At 50.2% G+C, this 22,217-nt stretch overlaps 1 protein-coding gene across 8 annotated transcripts in view; it reads right to left on the minus strand.

Moving 5' to 3' along the window:
• DDC (dopa decarboxylase) overlaps positions 1–18,014 on the minus strand; it is a 52,856-nt gene extending 34,842 nt beyond the window's left edge. For 2 of the 8 annotated variants that reach the window (XM_081079813.1, XM_081079819.1), the window contains exons 1-3: positions 17,841–17,975; positions 17,612–17,679; positions 2,281–2,509 (exon numbers count right to left, since the gene is read on the minus strand). In XM_081079813.1, the coding sequence (XP_080935939.1) occupies positions 2,281–2,481 (201 nt within the window). In that variant the 5' untranslated portion in view covers positions 2,482–2,509; positions 17,612–17,679; positions 17,841–17,975. Of the gene's footprint in view, positions 1–2,280; positions 2,510–4,844; positions 5,429–11,834; positions 11,957–13,799; positions 13,930–17,397; positions 17,680–17,840 lie in introns of those variants that run through there. The other 6 variants (XM_081079815.1, XM_081079820.1, XM_081079817.1 and 3 more) reach the window with 5 other exon arrangements.
• Positions 18,015–22,217: the final 4,203 nt, after the last annotated feature.

A 22,217-nucleotide genomic window follows, 5' to 3' on the forward strand; every position in this document is an offset into this window, starting at 1 on the left:
CTGGGTGACCTCAGGCCGTGGAAAGCACCACTCTGAGCACCCACATCCTCTCAGGTAAAACAAAGTGTGCACCCAGTGTGTCTCCCAGGGTCCCCTTCACCAGGCCTGTCTCAGACTCCTCCAGCCTGTGGGGGTGTTCTGCCAGCATTAGTCACTTTGAGTCTGGGCCAAAAGGCAAACATTCCTTCACGGATAACACCAGTTATTAACTGTCCATTGTGAGACGTGGCATGGAGACCCCAGAGTGTGAAGGTAACCGAGTGGGAGGGCTCCCAAACCAGGAGAGTTCAGCAGGGTTTGTGGTCATGGGGACTTAAGACTGGGTCCCACAGCAACTCGGCCACCCCCACATCTGCAGGACGGGGGCAGGGAAGGCCCTCAGGAGGACAAAGCGATTCAGCCTGGTGAGGCGTGGCGGGGGTGCAGGAGAAGGGGTTTCTCTGCAGACGGAAGAGCGGGGGCTGTGGGGCTGTGAAGGGCTGGGGAACGGTCTGGGGAGTGGGGGCACTCAGCTCAGTTGGAGCTTGCAGGGCTGAGGCAGGAGAGGCTGGGGGAGGGCTGAGAGGGCCCTGAGGAACAGCAGGCTTAGTGGCCAGGCCCACAGTGTTTTCAGGGGCCTGGAAAATATTGTAATTTCATTTAAAAATCAAAAGGATAAAAGTAAACATTCAGGTCAAAGAAAAAAAGCACTCCGTAATGTTAATACGCGTACTTTTAGCAATGTACTCCTGGAGCATAATTTTCCATATTTCTGGGGTGGAGGGGCGCAGGGGAGCAGGGTGTGGCCAGGGCCTCCTGGCCCCTTCCGACCCTGGAGGCCTCTCTCTACCTGCCCTGACACCTGGGAAAGGACAAGAGTGATTCTTGTCTAGGGACACCAGCCCCTTTGCTTTCAGTCTCAATGAACACTCAGCACTCGAGATGGCTGTCCCTACACTAGCCATCCAGTGGCGCCCAGAGATCTTAGCTGCTCTCCCTGCAGTCACACAGCCAGCACCAGGAGGGGCTGGAATTCCCCCCAGGGCCCTGCCCCCAGCCTCGCACGTCCCGCACAGCTCTGCACGGTGAGTGCCCCCATCTAACCGAGTGCAAAGAATCCCGCAGTCTCTCTCGTAGGTTTGTGTTCCCCAATTCCTGTGTGGAAGCCCCAACCCCCAATGTGATGCTTTGTTGGGGGATGGGAACTTTGGGGGTGATCAGGGTTTGATTAGATCATGAAGTGGGCCCCTCGGCAGGGAAGAAGCTGCCATATGCAAGCAGGAGCCGGATCTGGGGGCACACTGATCTGGGACCCCAGCCGCCGAGCCCAGAAGCACATGTTTGTTGTGTGAGCTGCCCAGAGGCGACCTTTCTACGGCAGCTGGAGCAGACCAGGACCCCACCTGCTGACATTTAACTGCACCTCCCCCTGGAGGGGCTGGAAGCCCAGGGCTTAGTGTGTTTGCACAACCTCTCAGCAAGAACAACTTCTCCGTGAGAACCAGACCCTGCGCTTGGCTCAGAGCGCAAATGTCAGGGAAAGTCTCCTGGGAGGAGGGAGTGAGAGCAGAGGGCTGGATCCCAGGCTGCTGAGCAGTGACGTCCCAGGGCTGGGGCCCTCCTGCCCCCTGGTCACTGGTCTAGGGGTTGCCATCCTGTCTGAAAACGAGGGGAAGGGATCGAGGACCTGAGGCCGCCTGCCACGCTGGTGCTCCAGGCGAGCCCCCTGCAGGGAAACCCTGTGCACACAGGAAGCTACAGGGTGATCCTGTGCCCACAGGCCCTGGTCCTGCGACCCCTGTCTGCAGCCCCACCGAGCACCATACGCCAAGCTCAGCTTCTGCACCTTCGCATCGCCCATGCTCAAATAAAATAAATAAACCATTTCTTACACAGAGCGCCTTGCCCTCTGCCAAACACAAAATTGTAGGAAAATGCTTCATTTTGAGCGATGGACTGACTTGAAACCAGCCACCTGGGTCTTTCCTCCTGCAACCACCATGACCATATGTATACCGGGGTCTCAGGGCAGGGGACTGACCTGGGGGCTGCAGGCAGAGCTCACTCACTGCCTGGAACACAGACCTGCGCTGCAGTTCTGGCTCTGTCAGTTAGTAGCTGTGTGACCTCAGCCTAATTACCTAACCTCTCTGGGCCTCAGTGGCCCGAGCTGTAAAATGGAAATGGTAAGGGTTTCTGTCCAATGAGATGGTGGTGAGGAGTAGGGGAAATAGTACATGTGAGTCACCTGATTCCCAGCATTAACCCCAGTCCTCCCGTTTCCAACCTTGACACACTTACTCCTGGCATGATTATCTTCTCAATGTCACTCACGATATCCTCATACTTGTCTGGCTCCTGGGGTGCGGAGGTGGGGATCAAGGGACGTAGGTAGCCGGGTTCCACGTCGGGATAGACCTGGCGTCCTTCAATACCTTCTATGTAGTCAGCCACATAATCCACCATCTCTTTCCCTCTCCTTCTGAATTCACTGGCGTTCATGGTGACTGGACTTTGTCAGAGGTGAGAACTGTACAGAGAGAAAACAGAAATCAATGGGCCAACATGAACCTTTAAACTGCAGCAGGGTGAGTCCAAGCAAACCGACTGCTAGGGTCACCTGGGTGATGGCCCAAATACCCCAGGGGCCACCAGACCCCGCGGCAGGAGTGTCTTGGTATAGAAGTTACCCCTGGTCATTCGCAGAATGTGAAAGAATTCATGAGACTCTAAAAAGTGAGAAAGCAAGGAAAGGTTTATTGAAAGTCAAGAATAGAGAGAGAGAGAGGGGGAGAAAGAAGGAGAGAGAGAGAGAGAGAGAGAGAGAGAGAGAGTTCTGTTTGGAAGAGAAATACTGGCAGAGGGAGTTTTGCCAGGGCAGTCTGATGGAAAGAGCTGCAGTGGGTTTCTGTTTAGTTGGGGTTTTATATTTTTTCATGCAGGATGGAGGATGCTCATCTGCTTGCAGGGGGGCTGCCATTATAATTGTCTTCTTCCGGGAACTGTCCTGTTTCCATGTATGATGGATGTCAGCTTGCAGGGGATTGCTGTTGCGACTGGGAACTGTTCTGTTCCCACCTGTGATGGACGTAAGGTGCTTTTCAGCTTACAAGTGCAGTGCTGGCCCAGGGATTCAGAGCCAAGTGGTTAATTTTTAAGCTCGTTCCTGCCAGCTCACAAGCTCACTCCCATTAACTCTTTGCCTGTCCCATCCTGCCAGCTCACAAGCCCGCCCCTGTTAACTTTTTACTTGTCTCATCAAGAAGTGCTTTCCTTCCATGTCTGCATGGCATGGAAGTGACACTGGATCCTGAGATTGTGGCAAAATGTTTCTACTAACATTTTAGTTTCTCCTAACTAACATGTTCACCAGCTATTCAACTGAAGACAATGCTACGTCGTGTTCTTTCACTGTCTGCAACTGGTGAAATGGACACACATTCATTTTCATGGTCCATCTCAAGTTAATGACAACCACTGTTCTGTCTTGGCCCTTCCTAGCTGCTGGAGAAAGTGCTTTTAACCATCTGAGTCTCTCTCCGCATCTGAGAAATGAAGATAATAAAGTTGCACTGAGGAAGGAACGAAGGCGTCGTCACACCGCATGTGTGAAGCACGAGCCTGGGACAATGTACCCGTCAGGGCTAGAGTCTGTTTCCATTCTCTGCATTCCTCACCAGACACAGACACACCTCTGTGTACAAACTTCATCTCAGAAATAATGCTTTCTTTGCTAATCACATAAGTAATATACAGGCAATTCTGGTTATCCGTGGTAGTACGGGACTATAAAGTCTCCGAGAATACTGAATAAACAGACACTGAGCCATGGCCCCTTATGCAGGGCTAGGTCCCTGCAAGTCACTGGTAACGTTGTTATCAACCAATCAGTACAGAACCTTTCTAACGTGTGTTTTTTAATGATAGTTTAACATACACTGGTTCATTAACTTAGAACGCGTGGCCAACAGCACCGTAATACATGCGGTTTTACGTAATACATGCTGAGTGAAGCTTATCTACACAGGTATTTTCTGCAGAGAGCACATCACAGCCTTCGTGTATGTAGGAACCCTAGACAGCACTTCAGCGCTATATTTGCAGACCATTTTAAACAGTGACATAACTAAGAATAAGAGCAAAATACGTAGAATGTGGCACCAAACAGACTACTTGTTGAAAAACAAGGCAGAGGGCATTGCCAACTTGCCTTGCTCAGCTGGGTGACTCAAATTTCCCATTCCGCTGCATATGTGCAAGTCCACGAATGGCCACAAAAGCACCACAAGTATTGACTTTGGGATTACAAAGGAATTTTAGCAAGTAGGTGAATTTGCATATAGGGAATCTGTGGATAAGAATCAACTATATTTTCAAAACAGAAAACTTGAGCACCACAAAGAAAAATATCCACCTAGAATCCTATGACTCAAAATTCTGGCACGTGTCCTCCCAGAATGTTTCCTATATTTGTAAGAGACAATTGTATGCTAAGCAAGGGATGCATTCCTGAATTCCTGCCATAGTTCCAAGCTTTATAATTCAAGATTGACATTCCCATGGGGGACAATTCCACATCCACTGTAAACAGCGTGGGTGATAATCTTGATATCATATTCCCAGAACTTCTTCTTTGTTTCCCATTGTCTATGCTGGGTTTTTGTCTTGTTTTGACAATTTTTATGAAGTTAAAGGTGTTTAAGAGAGATCATTCACCAGAAACTTGTTAAAGACAGCAAGACAGATTTTTTTTTTTTTAAGACTACTGCAATAGGGGAGAGAGACTAAATTTAACCCCCAATGTAACAGAGGCAAGCGGGGATTGATAGCCAATGGGTAGGGTAAGAGGGTAGATGGAAACTTACTAAAAGCCAACTTGGACAGGTGTCCAGAGGAAGAGCTCCACTGGGTATCCAAGGTAGAGGCCTCCTGGATAAACTGGCTTAGCAGGATTCTCTGACAAAACTGGGCTCATCATGATAAAGTGGGGACCTCGCTGGTACGAGGGCTCAAAGAAGCCTGACTGAAGAGGGTTTCTGTCAGATGTGAATCAGTTTGAAGATGCCTTTCCTTTCCTGAGCATTCTGTCCAATGTTCTTTGTTCAGAGTGTTTTCAGCTACACAAACAGTGTAGCTGACATTGAAGGGAAGATTTTAGGTTTTGTAAGGCTGATTATTATGTCAATGTTCAATGTTATTGGGTACCTTTTTTCATCTGGTGAATGTAGGCGTGACAGCAGTTAGGATAGAAGATAAGATTCTGAGTTACAGCCACAAGGAATGACAAAATAACAGCAGGAGAAAAACTAAAGTGCATGTTTGAAGTTCCACTGCATCTTTGTATGTCATAGCCCAGGGCCAAGAAAAGTTCTGCTTGTCATCCAAATGTCACGCCCTGTTTCCAAAGCATCTCAGTGCAAAGCCACACAGCTTGGAATGTGTAGCTTCCAGTTTACAATCCCCTGGGCCTGCAGCCTTCGAAATTAAGTTTTCACTTGGAGTGACTGACAATTTTGAATTTTGCACAAGGAGTAAAATTTGGTTTTCCATCAAGTGGAAGTATTTCATGTTGACATGGTTCAAATGCAACCCCAAACTGAATCCAACTGCAGGTCTTCTTGCCTGCTTGCTTTTTCCACTCGGCAATTAAGAGCACATTTCCCATGACTTCAAATCCTTTTCTATGGTATGATTTCTCAGGATCGTGTGGTGTTTCACAGTTGGAATGTCCAGTATTCACAGTGTGCATTGGTGAACATTTGGGTCATTTCAGATTTTCACCCAACGGCTGACACTTGAGGATCAGGAACCAAGGTCTCTGACTCCATGTTTGTCAGCTGCACGACCTGAAGTAAATGGCTATTGTGGTCGATGTCAACTAAAAACAAAAATCATGATAACAGTACTACCTCAGGTAACTTTTTTGTGATAATTTGATAAGTAATGGGGACAGCCTAGCACAGATGCACAAAATAAACATTCGATAAATTAGTGATTAGCTTTCCTATAAAACACAGATGTGCAACCTCATATTTAAATTTCTGCACCTTGTTTTGCATTTAAAATTTGTAAAAGGAAGAACATATCTTATAATTTCTTATAGAGAAATACATTTTTAGCCTACTTAAATTATATGACCAAATTTGTCCTCAGAATTTTTGGTTTTTTATTTTTATTTTTTTGATTTACCAAAATACTCCGCCACAGGGAGAGAATGAGAATCCTCCTTTTGCCATACAATCACCAACATTGGATTTGAGTTCTCATTTTAGGCTTTGCAAGTCTGATAGGCATTAATGATTTCATTTTATTTTTATTAATGCGGTTCAACAGTTTTTCTACAACCTCTTTGTCATGTGCAGTGATGTTTGCAGGAATTGCTTGTTCATTGCACTCTTTTCCACTATTTTTATTTAATTGCAAAATCTCTAATATGTTCACCCTGATGTCTGATAGATTTTGCAGATGATTTCTTCATTTATGTTGGACATAATTTTGCTTATAATTTTACTCTGACCTATAAAAATGTCAGTGTTTATGTAGTCAAATCTCACGTTCTCACCTTTTACAACTCGCACAGTGGGGTGACTGTGACAAATGGCTTTTAAAATAAATATTCAAGCAACCTCTCTTTGTTCAACGGAGGGGCAAAGCACGTAATGCACAGGGGAACTCAGTGAGGTGCTGTGTAAGGTTAAGGAAAACGTGTGGGTGCTGGGGAGAGCCGCTGCTTCCGTCTCACGGCGAAGGAAGAGCACAGGGGGCCAACCCAGGGTGCCTCAGGGAAAAACACACCGACACACACCAATGTGTCCCCAAAAGAAAAAGCCCCAGTCAAACTGTAAGCTGACACCTGGTTATTCTTTGCTGCTTATTTCCCACAAAGACTTTCTTAGGAGGCTCTTGGTGCAAAGCCGGAGAATCCTGTGCTCATTTTGTAGCTGTTTGATTTTTTTGTGCTCTCAAGATGGGCAAATATTGACTGGCAGATGTAGCTGATGATACAGGCTATGACTGATGCCTTTCTAGGCCTTGGAACAACTCCTGTTGACATGTGGTGGTGGTGGCGGTGCTGGCCAGCAGCTGGGCTCCCCGGCATTTTACGGGCAGCCCCGTCCACACGGCATGGGGTGGTGAGCCCGTCTCAGGCTGGACATTTGGCCCAACATCTCCTCCATCAGTGAGGGGCCCAGCCCAGCCCCCGCCCCAAGTGCTCAGGGAGGTTTGTGTGCCTGTGTGTGCCCACACACCTCCTGACTGACTGGGGTTGCTTGTTTTGGGTGATTTATCATCCTACTGACAGCCTCTGTTAACCGAGGGACTCCCCAATGGAGCAGGGTCCTCAGCTCTTTATTTTTTCTTTATCAGCACCAACCACAGACCCTGGACAACCATGAAGACTGTGAACATTTCCTGGATGAGGGAGGAATGCGTGAAGGAATGAACGGAAAATCTTTCGGTTCTCTGAACATTTTATTGCTCAAATATGCTGCATTACATCCTACTCTCTGTCTTTAAGACAGCCAGAACCACCAGCCCATCACGTGTCTGCCACAAAGAAGCCATAGGAGACCATTATGACCCAGAATTCAGGACAGAATTAGGATCCACCCCCACCCAGGCCTCTCAAGTCCAGTTCATGCTCAGCCTCTGGCCTTCCAGGCCCAGTACCAACTAGGCCTTTGGCTTTCAACTTGAACTTGGACTCCCCTCTCCTCTGGCCCCAGAAGTCCCTGAGGTCTGAGTTGGAAACACTCCCCTTCCTGGATCACTAGAATCTAACTCCCACCACAGTGATTGGCCAGAACCCAACCAGGCCCTCGATGTTTCATTGGCAGTGGGGGTGGTATTGAGCGTGTGGGACCTTGATGCAGAGCTTTTGTGGTGACACACACCCGAAATGCACGGGACCAGCCAAGTCCTCTCTCTGAGTGCCTGGTCATTCAGTCCCTCTGGGAAGGGGGGGGCCACAGAGGCACTGAGTCTGTCCGTGCTTCTGCCTATTGGTGCACTCCGCCACGGTCTCACTTCAACCCTGGGGCCCTGCAGACCGCGTTCAGCCTTTCCTGGCTTTCATTTTCTGTCTTGATAAAAAAGTGTTTACGTTTGTTTTACACTATTCCAGGAAAAATGAACCATAAATCATGACTCAAGAAACACGTGTGCTTCTGGGACTGGGAGGTTTTGTCTTTCTTTTTCCCCTGGAGCACAGAAGTATCAATCCAGCACAGAACTAATCTGACTGCTTTTCCCCTGAATCAACTGGTTTCTTGATGAGTAGTTTTCTCTGTGCATACAGGGACATAAATAAACCCAGCAGGACTCAAGCTTCCAGCTAAGAGCATCAGGGAGTGTCTAGCAATGAGAAGTTTCTGATGGTATGAACAACTGTTCATTTGCCTCAAAGCACTGAAGACCCTAGCTAACGTCAAGTTATTTAGAACTTCATAGGACTTAGCATGTTTGTCAGAGACTGAAGCAGTGGACGTTCACATCAAGACCACGAGAGGCCTGGGCCATCCCCAACGGGTCACGGGGCCCCTACCCCAGCTACCATGTTGCTGGTGCACATCTGCAAGCTTTCTGCGACTCCCTCTCAGCCTCCGTGAAAACGAGAGTGTGTGACATGCTTTCCGCAAAGTGCTGTGGGGAGGAGTCACCGGGGTTACGTGTTAAGCTCCTGACACTACGGTGGTGTTGTCACACGTTTTCACTGCTGTAGGAGAAATGGCATATGGAGGAGAGGGGTGACGTGGGAACTCTGTACTTCCTGCTCAACTTTTCTTTCTGTAAACCCAAAATTGCTCTAAACAAGTCTATTGCTTTTTTAAAGTAAATATAAATTTACTAAGCTGAGCAAATGCACCTCATGCTGTGATTTTAGAGAACCAGCTCCTTCCTCTCCTTGCATGAAACATGCTTTCACTCACATTTCTCTTCCATGGATTTCAGGCCCATCTGTTCACACAGTGGCAATCCTGCAGTTTTGCTCTGGGGCTGCTTCCCAAGCGTGAAGCTGGTCAGTAGGGAAGCTGAGGCAGAAGCCGTGTTTCCTGCCAACCACTCTGTCCTGCAGGCCAAAGTCCCCAAATGGTGCTCCCACTAATGAAGCAGAGACCTCACCCACACCCCCTCCCATGTTCTTCCCCTTACACAAGTACGTTTTGTAAATTGGGGCATTCTTGTTGAAATAGGGATCCTCTCATAGGTTTGGAAATGGGTTAACACTTACATGAAGTTACATGAGCCAAGTACTATGGCAAACTGTGCCTGTGTGTCCTTATTTCATCTTTGTGATGACATCGTCAGGACCTTCATCGCTGCCTTCAACAGGCGAGAAGGCTGAGGACAGAGAGACTGAGCAACTTGACCCAGAGTGCACATCTGGCCAGCAAGGTCAGAGCCACCGCAGGACCCCACACCCTGACCATTGCTTGGCACTTTCTGGCTGCAGTGGACTCCAGCACAGATGCAGGGTGTGCCCGGCAGTTTTGGCCAGAGTATAGGCTGACAAACCTTGTAAAAAGCAGGACTAAAACTCAAGATTAGAAACTCAGAAAACCAGTTTCTCCTTGATCCTCCAGTAACGATTTCCTGAGTACCCCCTGGAGGCCACACTGGGCATGGGACAGCTCCCCTGTCTCCATGTTCCTGACAGACCAGAAGACAATGGGCCTGTGACAGCTCCTGGCTGAAAGTGTGCCATGGCGGAGCCAGCGGACCTAAGCTCCTTCTTCCATCTGCCAAATGGCCACAACACGAAGCGCCACACAGAACTCTAAACAGGACACAGGACCATTTCTATGGCTGGTGCTCCCAGCGAGTAAATCCTCTCTCCCCGCTCCATGCCACATCAGCATCTCAGAGGAGTCTGCTGTCCAGGGGAGAGAATAGCAAAGGCTGGAGCAGACGCACAGGGGCTTCCACCCGGTCAGTACTGGGCATCCAGGAAGCCTGCTCCTGCCTGGCCAGCCCGGCCAGGATTGGAAGGTGCCCTGCCACACTTCTCAGGCTCACAGGTTATGCTTCCTCTTAGTGGCCACTGGGCATACAAAGAACAGCAGATCTGGTCCTGGGTAAACGGGTTTGAGCCCTGGCTGTCAGCCCACATCGTGACCTCTCCCAGCCTCAGCCTCAGTTTCCGCCCTGGTGCACAGGGCAGCGAGATGCGGCGGGCAGAGGGCACCCTGGACCGTAACGCTATCTGAGTCCAGTGTGCATTGTCACTGATGTTGGGGGAGAGTCAGAAGCCTCTTCTCCTGAGCCATCGGCTCATCTGGCACTGACAGGGCACTAGGGTCCTGTGAGAGAGACGGGCACAGATGAAGCTTCAGGGGAAAGCCTGGCTCCTCGGATGGGAAAAGAAGGGACCTCGTGCCACCGTCTGCTATTCATTCCCCACTTACCATACAAGCCCCACCTCAGTATTCTCCCGGCCAACAATTCTCTATGGAAAGGAGCCATTAAGAAATTGTCATGATTTTCGATTGTACTCCCATGGGAAAATACTACGATTTCCACTCACATCCCTGTAATCATATTGCGATATAATGTAAAGCTATTGAAAAATTCTTAACTTTTGCAATTTCAAAAGAAAAAAAAGTCAGCAACATGAAACTTGTTGATATTATTCCAATATACTCCTGATTTCAGACAATTCAAATAGTTGTCTTCAGGATAAGCACATTACTTGGTACCCTTTCTCCATTTTCTCCTCCCACGTGTCTAATTACAATATGCATAATTACAATTACAATATGCATAATTACGCTACATAACTACAATATGCAGAATTATATTAGCATGGTGCTCACCTTTATCCTTATGAAAACTGCTGAGCCCAGATGTCCCTGTGTTCCTGGGACACTACCACCTCCCATTTGGTTTGTCAGCTGGTAGCTATTGGGGATGGCAGCACAGTTATGAAGACAACGGCAGGGCCACGGCATCAGGGTGTGCATGGCTTTGTTTCCATATTAAATTTATCTCTCAACCGTATTAACTCCCCAATGAAATGATGAGGGGTGCATTTCTCAGTTCTTTCGCCTGTTGCCCAATTTCTTTCCACAAAAACTAAAGTGATATAAAATGTCACCCACTGTCAGGCATAGTAGTCATGAAGACCCCATCTCTGCTAGCTATTATCATTCATTCATACTTTACACCGAAATTAATTAAGTTTTAAAAATCAAATTTAAAATCATTCAAATTGTATCATTTTCTTTCTTGTTCGCTATTCTAAAAAGTTCATGGAATCACTGCCCAGTAATTTTAGTTTTAATACTCCTTCTGTTTCCATTTTAGTGTTATTCCAGAAAAAAATTCTTCTTCAGTGGAAGGACCCCTGCTCTGCGTTACCATTTCCCCCCTTATTTTTTCCTCAATTCTTTCCTCCCTTTCTCTTATTCTCTTGAAGTCACATTAATAGTTCACAAAAGGTCACAACCATCTGCCTTTTCTATAGACTGGAGTCTATTAAATTACGTTCGAGTTGGCTGCTTCTTTTCATCACAGCTGCAACATCTGTGGCTGGGGCTGATTTATCGCCTGTTATGACACTTGTCGCTGGGAGTCCATTCATTGTGCTTTGGCACACCCTTCGGGGAGTCTCTGTGTTTTCACAAATCGGTTCAGTGGGAAATACTGACTCCTTGATTCACTGTGGACTTTTCACTACTCTCTGGGCACGGGTGCTGGCCTTTCACCAGCGTGGCTGAGAAGCCTGCGTTTGCACCCCTTCCATCCCCCAAGTCAAAGCCTGCGAGCACACTGGCCCTTGTTGTCACACCCTACGGCCCAACAAGCCAAATGAATCAGTATTTCCCAACCTCCTGCTCAGCTTGGGTAGGACTTACCTCACTTCACATTCTCAACAGTACTGCCAGGCATTGTTGTTACTGCCGGCCACCAAGGTTCACAGGGGCTAGTGCCTGGCCAAGGCCACACAGCCGGTCACGGAGCAGCGAGCGCGGGCATCTGTGATTGTGCCGCCGCCGCCCCCCCACACACACACACAAATACCGGTGCTGTCTGCCGCCTATGTCCTCACATGGCCTGTGCTCTCCGGCCTGGGCTGGGAGGGTCACCGCCTGCCACCAGAGTGTACTCAGGGTCCTGCCCTGTCAGTACACACAGAGGAGGTGCCCCAGAGGAGCAGTGAGCCCCAGCTGGGCTGATCCCCAGGAAACAGAAACGGGCAGAGGCTGACCAAGTTCTGCTGTCCCACGCCCCCTTCCAAAGGGACAAATACTGAGTAGCTACTGCACACAGGGCACCCACGTAAGCACTTTACCACCAGTCTCTCAGTCTTCACAACAGCTCTGTGAAGAGCAACGCCATCCCACCCTAGAAATGAGGTGACAGGCTCAGGGAGGCAGGGCTGTGTAAGCCCACACAGCTCACAACGCTTCCATATGCGGTTCTGTCAAGTCTCGGGACCAGAAGGCTTCCCTCTGGCTGGAGCCCCAACGCCCGCCGCTTCCAGGGACCCCCAAAGCCACTGGAGAACACAATGGAATGGGAGTTGTTCTCGGAGCCGCGTCCAATCCACTGTCCGCATGGGCCCGCAGCATCGTCCTCCAGGGACCCCATGAGCACCCACAGAAAGCTCAGGACCACCCTTCTAAAACGCCACTGGGGTCTCCTACAGCCATCCCCATACTTCCCTCCAGACTCCAATGGAGTTTCCAAGAGGAGAGGGGGAAACCTTCAGAAAGTCATCTTGAAGAGGGGAAAGCATCAATGGAGGTGTAAAGAGGATTTGTCTTATTTTTGCTATTTTAACTAAACAGGCTGTGTGCCCAGACAGGGGAAGGAAAGAGGCGACAGTGAGTGACACAATTTTGTGTCTTTCAAAAACATGCAGACATCCCCCATCTTGCCTAGATCCGAATTGTTCCAGGATGTCCGCTATCCTTGCCAGGACATTATGGGTCACACCCAAGCAGAAAGAGGGGGGCTTTTAGGCTGCAACTGTCACCTTTGCTTTCAGTTCCCTTTAGGAGGAAAATACTGATGTGAATGAGCAATCGGCTGTGAGCAGCGTTTAAGAGAGAGATGGGATCAAGGGAAAAACCCAGGCCAGCTGCTGCGATTTCCCTTGGAAACTGGAGAAAACCAGATACCGTGTTTCCTCGAAAATAAGATCTAACTGGACAAGCCCTAGCATGATTTTTCAGGATGACATCCCCTGAACAGAAGCCCTAATGCGTCTTTTGGAGCAAAAATTAATATAAGACCCGGTCTTATTTTCAGGGAAACACGGTATTGGGGCACAAGGACTACTCACAGCATTTTCAAGCTGCTCCTGCTTTCCGAACTGCAGTTCACTTGCTTATTAACAAGTGTTCCATTGTGCCCACCTGCCCGGTCCTTCACTACCAGGCTGTACGAGGCCGTCTGGCTCTCTCCCCTCCACAGCTGAGAGCAGGAGCCGGGCGTGTCTAACTGGCTCAGCCCTCTCCTTCCACCCATCTCCTGGCCCTGTGGGCTCCAGATGCACCGTGAACCATCTGGAAAACAATTCCCACTCAGTTACATCTTATCAAGGCTCAGAGAACACGGGCTAAAAACCACCACAAGTTTCCAAGTCTTCCTGACTTGTTCCTCAGAGATGACACACGCAAAGCAGTCGACTCAGCTTGGCACCTGTTCCCTCACCAAGTTCCTAGAACACCCCCACCTGCACTCAGCTGGATGACAAATCAACCCAGCCGGAATCCACAGGCGAAGCTCCCTGCAGTCCCCAAACCCGGGGTCACGGCCCCAGGAGCGGGCTCTCGGGTCTGGTCCCAGGCTGTGAGGACAAAGAGCATACTCACAGGCAGCCAGGATTTCCTTGTGCTCTGTCCTCGCTCTCTCTCCTCTCCCCGGTGACAGTTAAAAGGCACAGAGGATGAGACTGCCATTTATGTAGACAGAGTGTCCGCCTCCCCCAAGCCAATCAGAGCCAGTGGCTTGTTTGCCGGCAGCGTCGCCCCCTCCAGTCGCCTCCTGCTCCACCCCCAACCCAGGACATAAGGGCTGGGAAGGGCAGAGCAGGACCTAGGGGACAGCAGAACCTGCAAGGGCTTGGGGGCAGGGGGGGGGGAGCAAGAGGGCAAGGGAACGGCGCCCTGTGTTCCAGCTCACTGTGAAGAACCCAGGACTCAGCTGGCTCTCCTGGAGACCCCGGGCAACCTCTGAGCAACCCAGGCTCCCCGGCTCTGTTCCAGGGTGATGAGGAGCTGGCCTGGACCTGGGAAGCCTGGAGCTCTGGCTCTGCGACAGCAGTGGACTCTGGGCTGGGCCAGCTCCCCCACCCTCTCTCCTGGCACTACTGGGACCTCATACTAGGAGGGACAGAGGCTCGGTGTGCCATGCCTCCTAAGCTCCTCACTCTAAATGGGAGAAAGAAGCAGATGCCGGTGAAGATTTGAACCCAGGTTCATCTGATTCGAAGCCCGTTCCATTACCCCTGAAACTACCAGCATTCAAAGCACAGATTTCTTCCAACTGTGCTGTGGGCTCTCTCCCTCCTCCACTGCCTGGGTGGGCTTATCAGTGCAGGAGGGCGTGGTTCCTTTCTCTGCTAAGGGGAGCACAGAGCCCAGTGGACCTGGAAAGGGGGTCTAGGCAAGCTCACTCAGCCCAGGCCAGGCAGTGGGCTCCTCTGCTCCCTCCACACCTACACACGCATGCATGCACACACCACACACGCATGCACACACATTACGTGTACTCCCCACACACAGATACACACACTCAGGGCCTGGGTCAGGAGCCAGGAACTCCACCTAGAAAGCCACCCACCCTAGGTTTAGTTATGTAGCATCTCGTCACAGAGCGCAGTACTTTGTGTGGTGGAGACGTGTGGGGGCTGAGTGGGCCAGGGAAGGCGGCCTCCAGGGCACGGAGGCTTCTTAGCAGGTGGGAGGGCTGTCCAGGGACCAGGCTGACACAGCGCCTCAGCAGAGGATGGGGGCTGGGCATGGACATCAGAGCAGCCAGGCCATTAGGCCCTGCGACTGTGTGTGAGTGTGGGGACAGGACCCAGCTCTGCAGGGGGCACGTGTGCAGGGCGCTAGCAGGAGACCTGGGGCCATTGCCCACTGCAGGGAAGCCCCTCCCAGCACACAGCTCGGCCCAGCACAGGCCGTTGGTAAACCCTGGATGATACATGGAGCCCACGCAGGTGGGGGGGTATAGGGTGGTGCTAGGCTGACACTCAGCAGTGACCTCTGGACCAGGGGCTGGGAAGAGCGTGAACTCTTCCATCTCACAGTCACTAGTAACATCTGGCATTTATGAAGTTTCTATTATTGGCATATTTACAGCATTCAATCCCTCACAAGGACCTTACAAGGTAGATATTATCATTATCCCCATTTTACAGACGAGGAGACACCGGCACAGAGAGGTTAGGACATTTGCCCAAGGTCACACAGCTAACAGGTGGCTGAGCGGGCATCACCCACACTCCTTACCGGCAGGCCAGCCTGTCCTCCTGCCGGGAGTGGCTGGGTCACTGGTGTCGCAATGCAGGATGGCAGGCAGATCACGAAAGAACACGCACAGAGAGAAGGCCCTGTGCGCGGCGCTGGGCGGGGGTGGCGGGCCCAGCCCGGAGCCCGGAGCCCGGAGCGGAGGCTGCAGGGGGCGGGGCCCGGACGGGGCTCGCGTGGAAAGAGGAGCCCGGAGTCGTGGAGCGGGGCCCCGGGGTGCGTGGGTGAGAGCCCTGCCGGCTTCGCTCACAGTCAGCCGGGCAAGCGCAGGAGAGGCAGCCAGGCTTCGACTTCAGGTGGGAAGGAAACGCGGGCGCGGGGAGGAGACTGGCGCAGGTGAAAACAGACGTGGGGCGCGAACTCCGCGCGGGAGCGGCCCCCGCCACCCGCGAGGCCGCCGTGGGCCAGCGCTGCGCCGCCCACGGCACCGAGGACGGGGACTCACGCGCGGGGCGGGCCAGTGGGACGCAGCCTAACAAAACCTGGGCCGACACGTGCAACACCTGTGCGCAGAAACCCGTAAGAGCTCGTGGGAAGACGCTGAGGACCTAAATACGTGAAAATAACGCCCGTTCGGGATGGAAACGCCTAATGTTGTAAATATCTTTTCCTCAAACTGATGAACAGACTCAATAACTTGCTAAATCAAACTCCGAACACATGTATTCTTGGCTCCAAAACATACCTGGCAAAGCAGAAGTCTAAAAATGGTCAGCATATTCTCGAGAAAAAGGACATTACAGGGGGCCTTGCTCCACACGTATCAAGACAGATGAAACTGTAAAAATGAAATGTTTCTGATGCCAGGTTAGACACCTGACCGATGAAATGGAATAGGGACTCCAGGGGGCAAAACCCCACAGAAAGGAAAACGTGACATCTGTGGAAGAGCAACAGAGAAAAATGGACTATGAAATGGTGCTGGGACAACTGGTCAACAGGTGGGAAAAATGAAATTGAACCGTTTCTCACTCGACATACAAAAATACATTCCTGGTAGAGCAAATCCTTAACTGAAAGGCAAACTTTTCAGGACAACAGAGAAGTATATTTCTACGACCTTGGAGGGGCAGGATTTCTTAAACGACCCACTAAATCAGCTAACCATAAAAGACAGACACAGGGGCTGGCCCAGTGGCTCAGGTGGTTACAGCCCCATGCTCCTAACTCCGAAGGCTGCCGGTTCCATCCCACGTGGGCCAGTGGGCTCTCAACCACAAGGTTGCCAGTTCAATTCCTCGAGTCCCACAAGGGATGGTGGGCTCCGCCCCCTGCAACTAAGATTGAACAGGGCATCTTGAGCTGAGCTGCCACTGAGCTCCCAGATGACTCAGTTGGTTGGAGTGCGTCCTCTCAACCACAAGGTTGCCGGTCCGACTCCCATAAGGGATGGTGGGCTGTGCCCCCTGCAACTAGCAACGGCAACTGGACCTGGAGCTGAGCTGCGCCCTCCACAACTAAGATTGAAAGGACAACAATTTGACTTGGAAAAAAGTCCTGGAAGTACACACTGTTCCCCAATAAAGTCCTGTTCCCCTTCCTGTTCCCCTTCCCCAATAAAAATAAATAAATTAAAAAAATAAAGGAAAAAAAGAAAGGAGGGAGGAAGGGAGAAAGGGAAAGAAGGAGGTTTCTTTAAAAAAAAAACAGACACATATTTGCCTGTGTTACTGTTAAGATCTGTTCTTCAAACTGTAGAAACTAGAAAGACAAACTACCAAGTGGGAGAAGGTATTTAAAATGCATGTTGCTAATTATGGGTTTGATAATAATATAAAAACACCTTAATAATATAAAAACACCTTTTCAATAAGAAAAAATAGAAATAGAAACTCAATAGAAACACAAGCATTTATCAGAAATGTCTCATAAACATGAGGAAACGTGATCTTTCTTGTTAGTAACCAAAGAAGATAAGGGACGTGTTAATACTTACTGACCATCTCCCACGTGCCCGATATGTTCCAGACATTATGTTATTTAATCCTCCCGGTGCTATAATATTAACATCCCCGTTTTGCAGAGGAAGTAACAGAGGCAGGAGAACCAGGTGCCCAAACCGCCTTGGTGGAAAGTGGTGAGAGAAGCAGAGTGCAGGTCTGCCCTGTGTGCTAATGAGAGACAGTCATGCAATCACTCCCCGCACCTACCTTGTCAGACAGGGGCCACACCAGTGACTGTGTGTGATACTCAGGGCTGTCCCCGCAGCTCTGCCAGCCTGCAGCATGACAGACAGCACTGAGGACCAATAACAACTTCCCGCCCTCAAGCAAGTTAACCTTTAAGCAGACCTTCACTACTATTGGCATCAGAGGTCAAGGTACCAGAGTTGCCATTTCAACAATAATAATCTGATTAAGTGTAAAACCGGAGACTTACTTGCTGGGAATTGTAATTCCTTGCGGGCTGCTCTGCTTTATGAGATCCTCCGGCTTTGGGGATTGAGCAAGCTTGGAGCAGAAGCAGTTTGGGGTCAGTGCTCAGGCAGGCTGCTTTCCTTGCAGCTTCAGCTCCACAAGATCCCCAGCGCTTGCACGCTCAACCCCTTATGCTGGTTAAGCATTAATTTCTGATGGTGCTATAGGTCGAGGACGCCGCCAGAAACCTGGGGGGAGCGGCACGTGTCTGGGGAACTTGGGACGCTGGTGCTGGAGAGCCCCGTAGTTTCATGTACAAGCCTGGCATCTTGGATCTTTCTTACCACCAGATTGGCCAATCGCCAAAATCCTACATTTTCCCCAGCAGCCCCTATTCCCACCTTTCAGCCCCATTGGGTCATCCCAGAAATGCCAGCCCTGCCCTGTGGGAAGCCTGCCTGGCCGAGGGCCGCCTGACTTTGGGCCAGCCCTCAAACTGAGCTCTCCGTCCCCAAACACAGTGGGGGGAGAGCTAAGACGGGTGACACGGGACTATGGATGGGATTTTCACAAACTTCTAGAGAAACAAAAGTGGACAGAATTGTATTTGAGCTGAAGGCAGGGCTGAGGCAGCCACACAGGATTGCACAAGAGAAGTCTGCAGGGACGGACGCGGGGCTGGTCTTTCTGGCAAACCTGTAGGTGTTCCAAACTTGGGGCTCGGCAGGACAAAGAGCACAGTGAATGTGAGACTGTGTTCCGCAAGTTCACTAACGGACCAGGTACAAGGCAAGGAGGACAGCGGCTGTGACCAGGGCCATTTGTCACAGGCTGGAGAGAGAGAACAGGGCACACCATTTTGAAATTTACAAAAAGAATTGTAATGTCACTTTGATCAACAGTTTCTCTCCCAGGAGTCAAACCTACAGAGGCATTTGAGTGGTACTGGGAGATGATTGTTGAGATGGGACCAGTCCATGCTCTTAGTTGGATGATCTCAGGGCATCCCCTTTCCTGTTGGAATGTTCCTGCCAACACACACCCCTGGCCAGTTCCTTCATGCTGCCATGCCAGCCAGCTCTTCCTTAGAGTGACACCATTGTTTAGCTGTAGTTCCTAGTTTAACCAGAGGACATGCTAGTCATCTCCACACACACACGTGCATGGCCTTCTCCAGCGTGCACAAGGCACGTTAGCTCTCTGGAAAGAAACCACCTAAAAGTGTTTCCGAAACGAACATATGTTCCTTGGGGAAACATGCAAAGAACGTTCGGAGAGCAAAAATGAGAACTTACACCCACAAGCCCACCTCTGAGAGAGAGCTGCTGCAAACACCGGGAGAGCCTTTGAGACTTTTTCCAGGAGTGCAAATGTGTTCACAACCTGGAGATAGGACTGTACATCCTATTTACAACCTCTTTCTCCCACTTAAGAATAGAACCACATTTCATCACAATCGGTATACTTCCCCAGGTTGACTGTAATTTCTGTTCCTGGATGTTCCGAGTTTTCCCTGTTTATGTGCTCCCATCTCTGAATCCTGACTCCACGCTTCGGGGCTGTTTGGTGTCAGGTTTGGGAAGTGCTGCTCTACTCAGAATGCATATGTATTTACCCCTATTTCCTTGTCGTACTTTGATCTTTTAGATCTTCACTCCACCTGGGAATTATTTTGGGGTAAGGCACAGGGTAGAGCTCTCTAATCTCTGACCCATCTCCCCCAAATAGTAAGCTGATTCTCCCATCACTAGTTTTGGAAAAGGGTCCTCGTCTCCTAACCTGACTCTTGAGCCCGTTGTTGAAGGTCTGTTGAATTGTCTGTACATGTTTGTGCCGTACTTAAGCCATCACCGCTTTACCACGCATTGGGACATGTGGAAGGATGCCAGTTCCCTTACCAGTTTTCTTAAAAAAAAAAGAAAGAAAAATCCTTGCTCCTTTCACTGATTTCTTTTTCAAGAGGAACTGTGAAATCCTTTGTTCCGACATTAAAACACCCTCCTGACATATTATAGAATTGTACAGTTAAACCTGTATGATTTTAATAACCAAGGTCACCCCAATAAGTTTAATAAAGATTAAAAAATCCTCCTGAGACTAGGGTTAGAAGCGCATGATGCCTCCTGGGGCTGTGGGGGTGGCCTCTGCGAGAAAGCCTTTCCTCCCCAAACATTGTTGTCTGGTTCCAGTGTGTCCTGAGCTTAGTTTGCGTTCCCTTCAAAGCTGACCCTGAGACAAAGATTGAAGAGCAAGTAGTTTGTTTTGTTAGTAATCCCAGAAAAACCCCACAGGGCGTGGGACTGACACACAGGAGAGGACAGCAGCATCATCCCCGGGGGGCAGACACCCTCATAAAGGACAGGGTGCGCTCTGATGACCAGAGACAGCCCACAGGCAGAGGTACAGCTGCCGGCAGCAGGCCGCTGTGGGCTCAGAAGCGATAAATCATGGCAGTGTTGTGTTCCAGTGTCTGCTTTGGACCTTGTTGATATGACACGTACATCCTGGTGGCTTTCATTAGGCCATAGAGCTTTTCCACAGAACATATTTCCAACTGAATAAAGCTTGAAGACCCCTCCGGGCTGTGACTGGCAGACACCCAGACCTCCCCGTGGGGGTGGGGGACCTCACTTATCCTCAGGCAGTGAGTTAAGCCGCCCCTGGCCCACAAGGACTTGGGACACTTTCGTTGGGGAGTGGGGTTCTGTTAAGTGGAGATGCAGTGTGCAAAGGAAGGGAACTCAACCATCCCGGCACCGTGGAAACGCTGCTGAGGTAACAGGATGTTAAAAAACAAGAGGCACTGAGAACAGCAACCACTTTCTAAGGAGCGTGTTGGTGAAGGAAGGAGACAGCTCTTACCGGGAGCAGGACCAGGAAAGACAGGGCTGTGCCTCAGAGAAGGGACATTCGAGGGTGGTGCCTGGCACAGGTGCAGACGCCAGCCCGCCAGGCGCAGGCCAGTTGTCAGCCCACACCCAGCGGCACCTGCTGGGAGCCTGGCAGCTCCTGGAGTCTAGCAGCCTTCCACTGTGACACCAAAAATGTCTCGGATATTGTCACATGTTTCCTAGTTGAGCAGTGCTTACCCTGTGACTTCGTTACGCCCCGGATCACAGTGATAAGGCCAATGGCATTGTTTTCTACTGCAGTGGACAGTGACAGTGGCCAGGCCTGTCTTGTCCAGTCACACCAGAAATGGCAGAAGGATGAAGGGAACTCTTGTCAATGTACAACGTCCAAGACGAGAACAGACAACACTGAGTTCATGCTCTCATTCTAAAACCCAGTTGTAGGGGACTTTACTTTCTAGATGTAATAAGCTAATGCTTTTATTATTTAAAAAATCCCTTCTTATAGTTGTATGAACTACTCAAAATACATTTTAAAAACCAATTTAAAAATGTGATCCCGGAAGAGACCCCGCTTACCTGCGTGATGCTTGCGTCACCTTCCTTGGAGGGACCAGCACAGCCTACATCTCAGACCCTGGCCCAGCAGTTCCTCCCCCACCCTGGGCTCTGAAAGGATGAAAACGGCAGACCCTTCCTTGTCATGACGCCTCACACTGCCATCAGCCACCGCTCTGACCTCAGTGCTCCTGTGCAGCCTGGCTGCACCCCACCACGGGCCCCCCCATCTGGCACTCACACCCCCCTCCCACACCCTGGACACACCACACACCCTACACAGTTACACACCAGCCCCACCACATGCACACACACACATTCTCATTATTTTTCTTCCCTAAGAGCGGCCTGTCTTAGAGGGGTGGGCTATCAGAAAGCAAGGACTCAGATTCTGAAAACAAGTGACAAGAGTTCAAAATGTCACTGGTGTGCTCCAGCCAGTGGCCTCGGCTGGCTCGTGACCATATATTCAGACTCTCTGCCTGCCTGGGGTTGGTGGGGAGGTCAGTGGTATATCAGGGTCCCCCAGGTGAGGTCGTGGGGAACCAGAGACACAAGGCATCCATTCTCTTGATCTTTCTGCCAATTCCGTGCTCGACTAGGAAAACCAGATTCTTGCCGCTTTGTCCCACTGCAGTATAAAATAGGCCATGGGGCTTGTCAAATGTGAACTTTTCTGGGTTTCTTGAGGTGTTTGCTAAACTTGAGTGGAGACCTGACTACCTCTGAAGCATTGAGGTGTGGGCTGCAGGGAGAAGAGGCCAGCTGCCACGGTCCTGGCACCCACATGGAGCCCACCCAGCCTGGTGGCTCATAGGAGACCCCAGCCTCTTGGCAGGGCCAAGCACGCATGCCTATCACATGTCACCTCCTTTCTAACTTGTTTTTAACCGGTGCAGAAAAGCACATTGTTAATATTCTAAATAACTGTCAAAGGCTTTTCGTGGCTGATCAGTCGGAGTATATCAAAATATAAAAAGACACTCCTT

Source organism: Rhinolophus hipposideros (assembly GCF_964194185.1).
Source record: "Rhinolophus hipposideros genome assembly, chromosome: 18".
Taxonomy (NCBI): Eukaryota; Metazoa; Chordata; class Mammalia; order Chiroptera; family Rhinolophidae; genus Rhinolophus; species Rhinolophus hipposideros.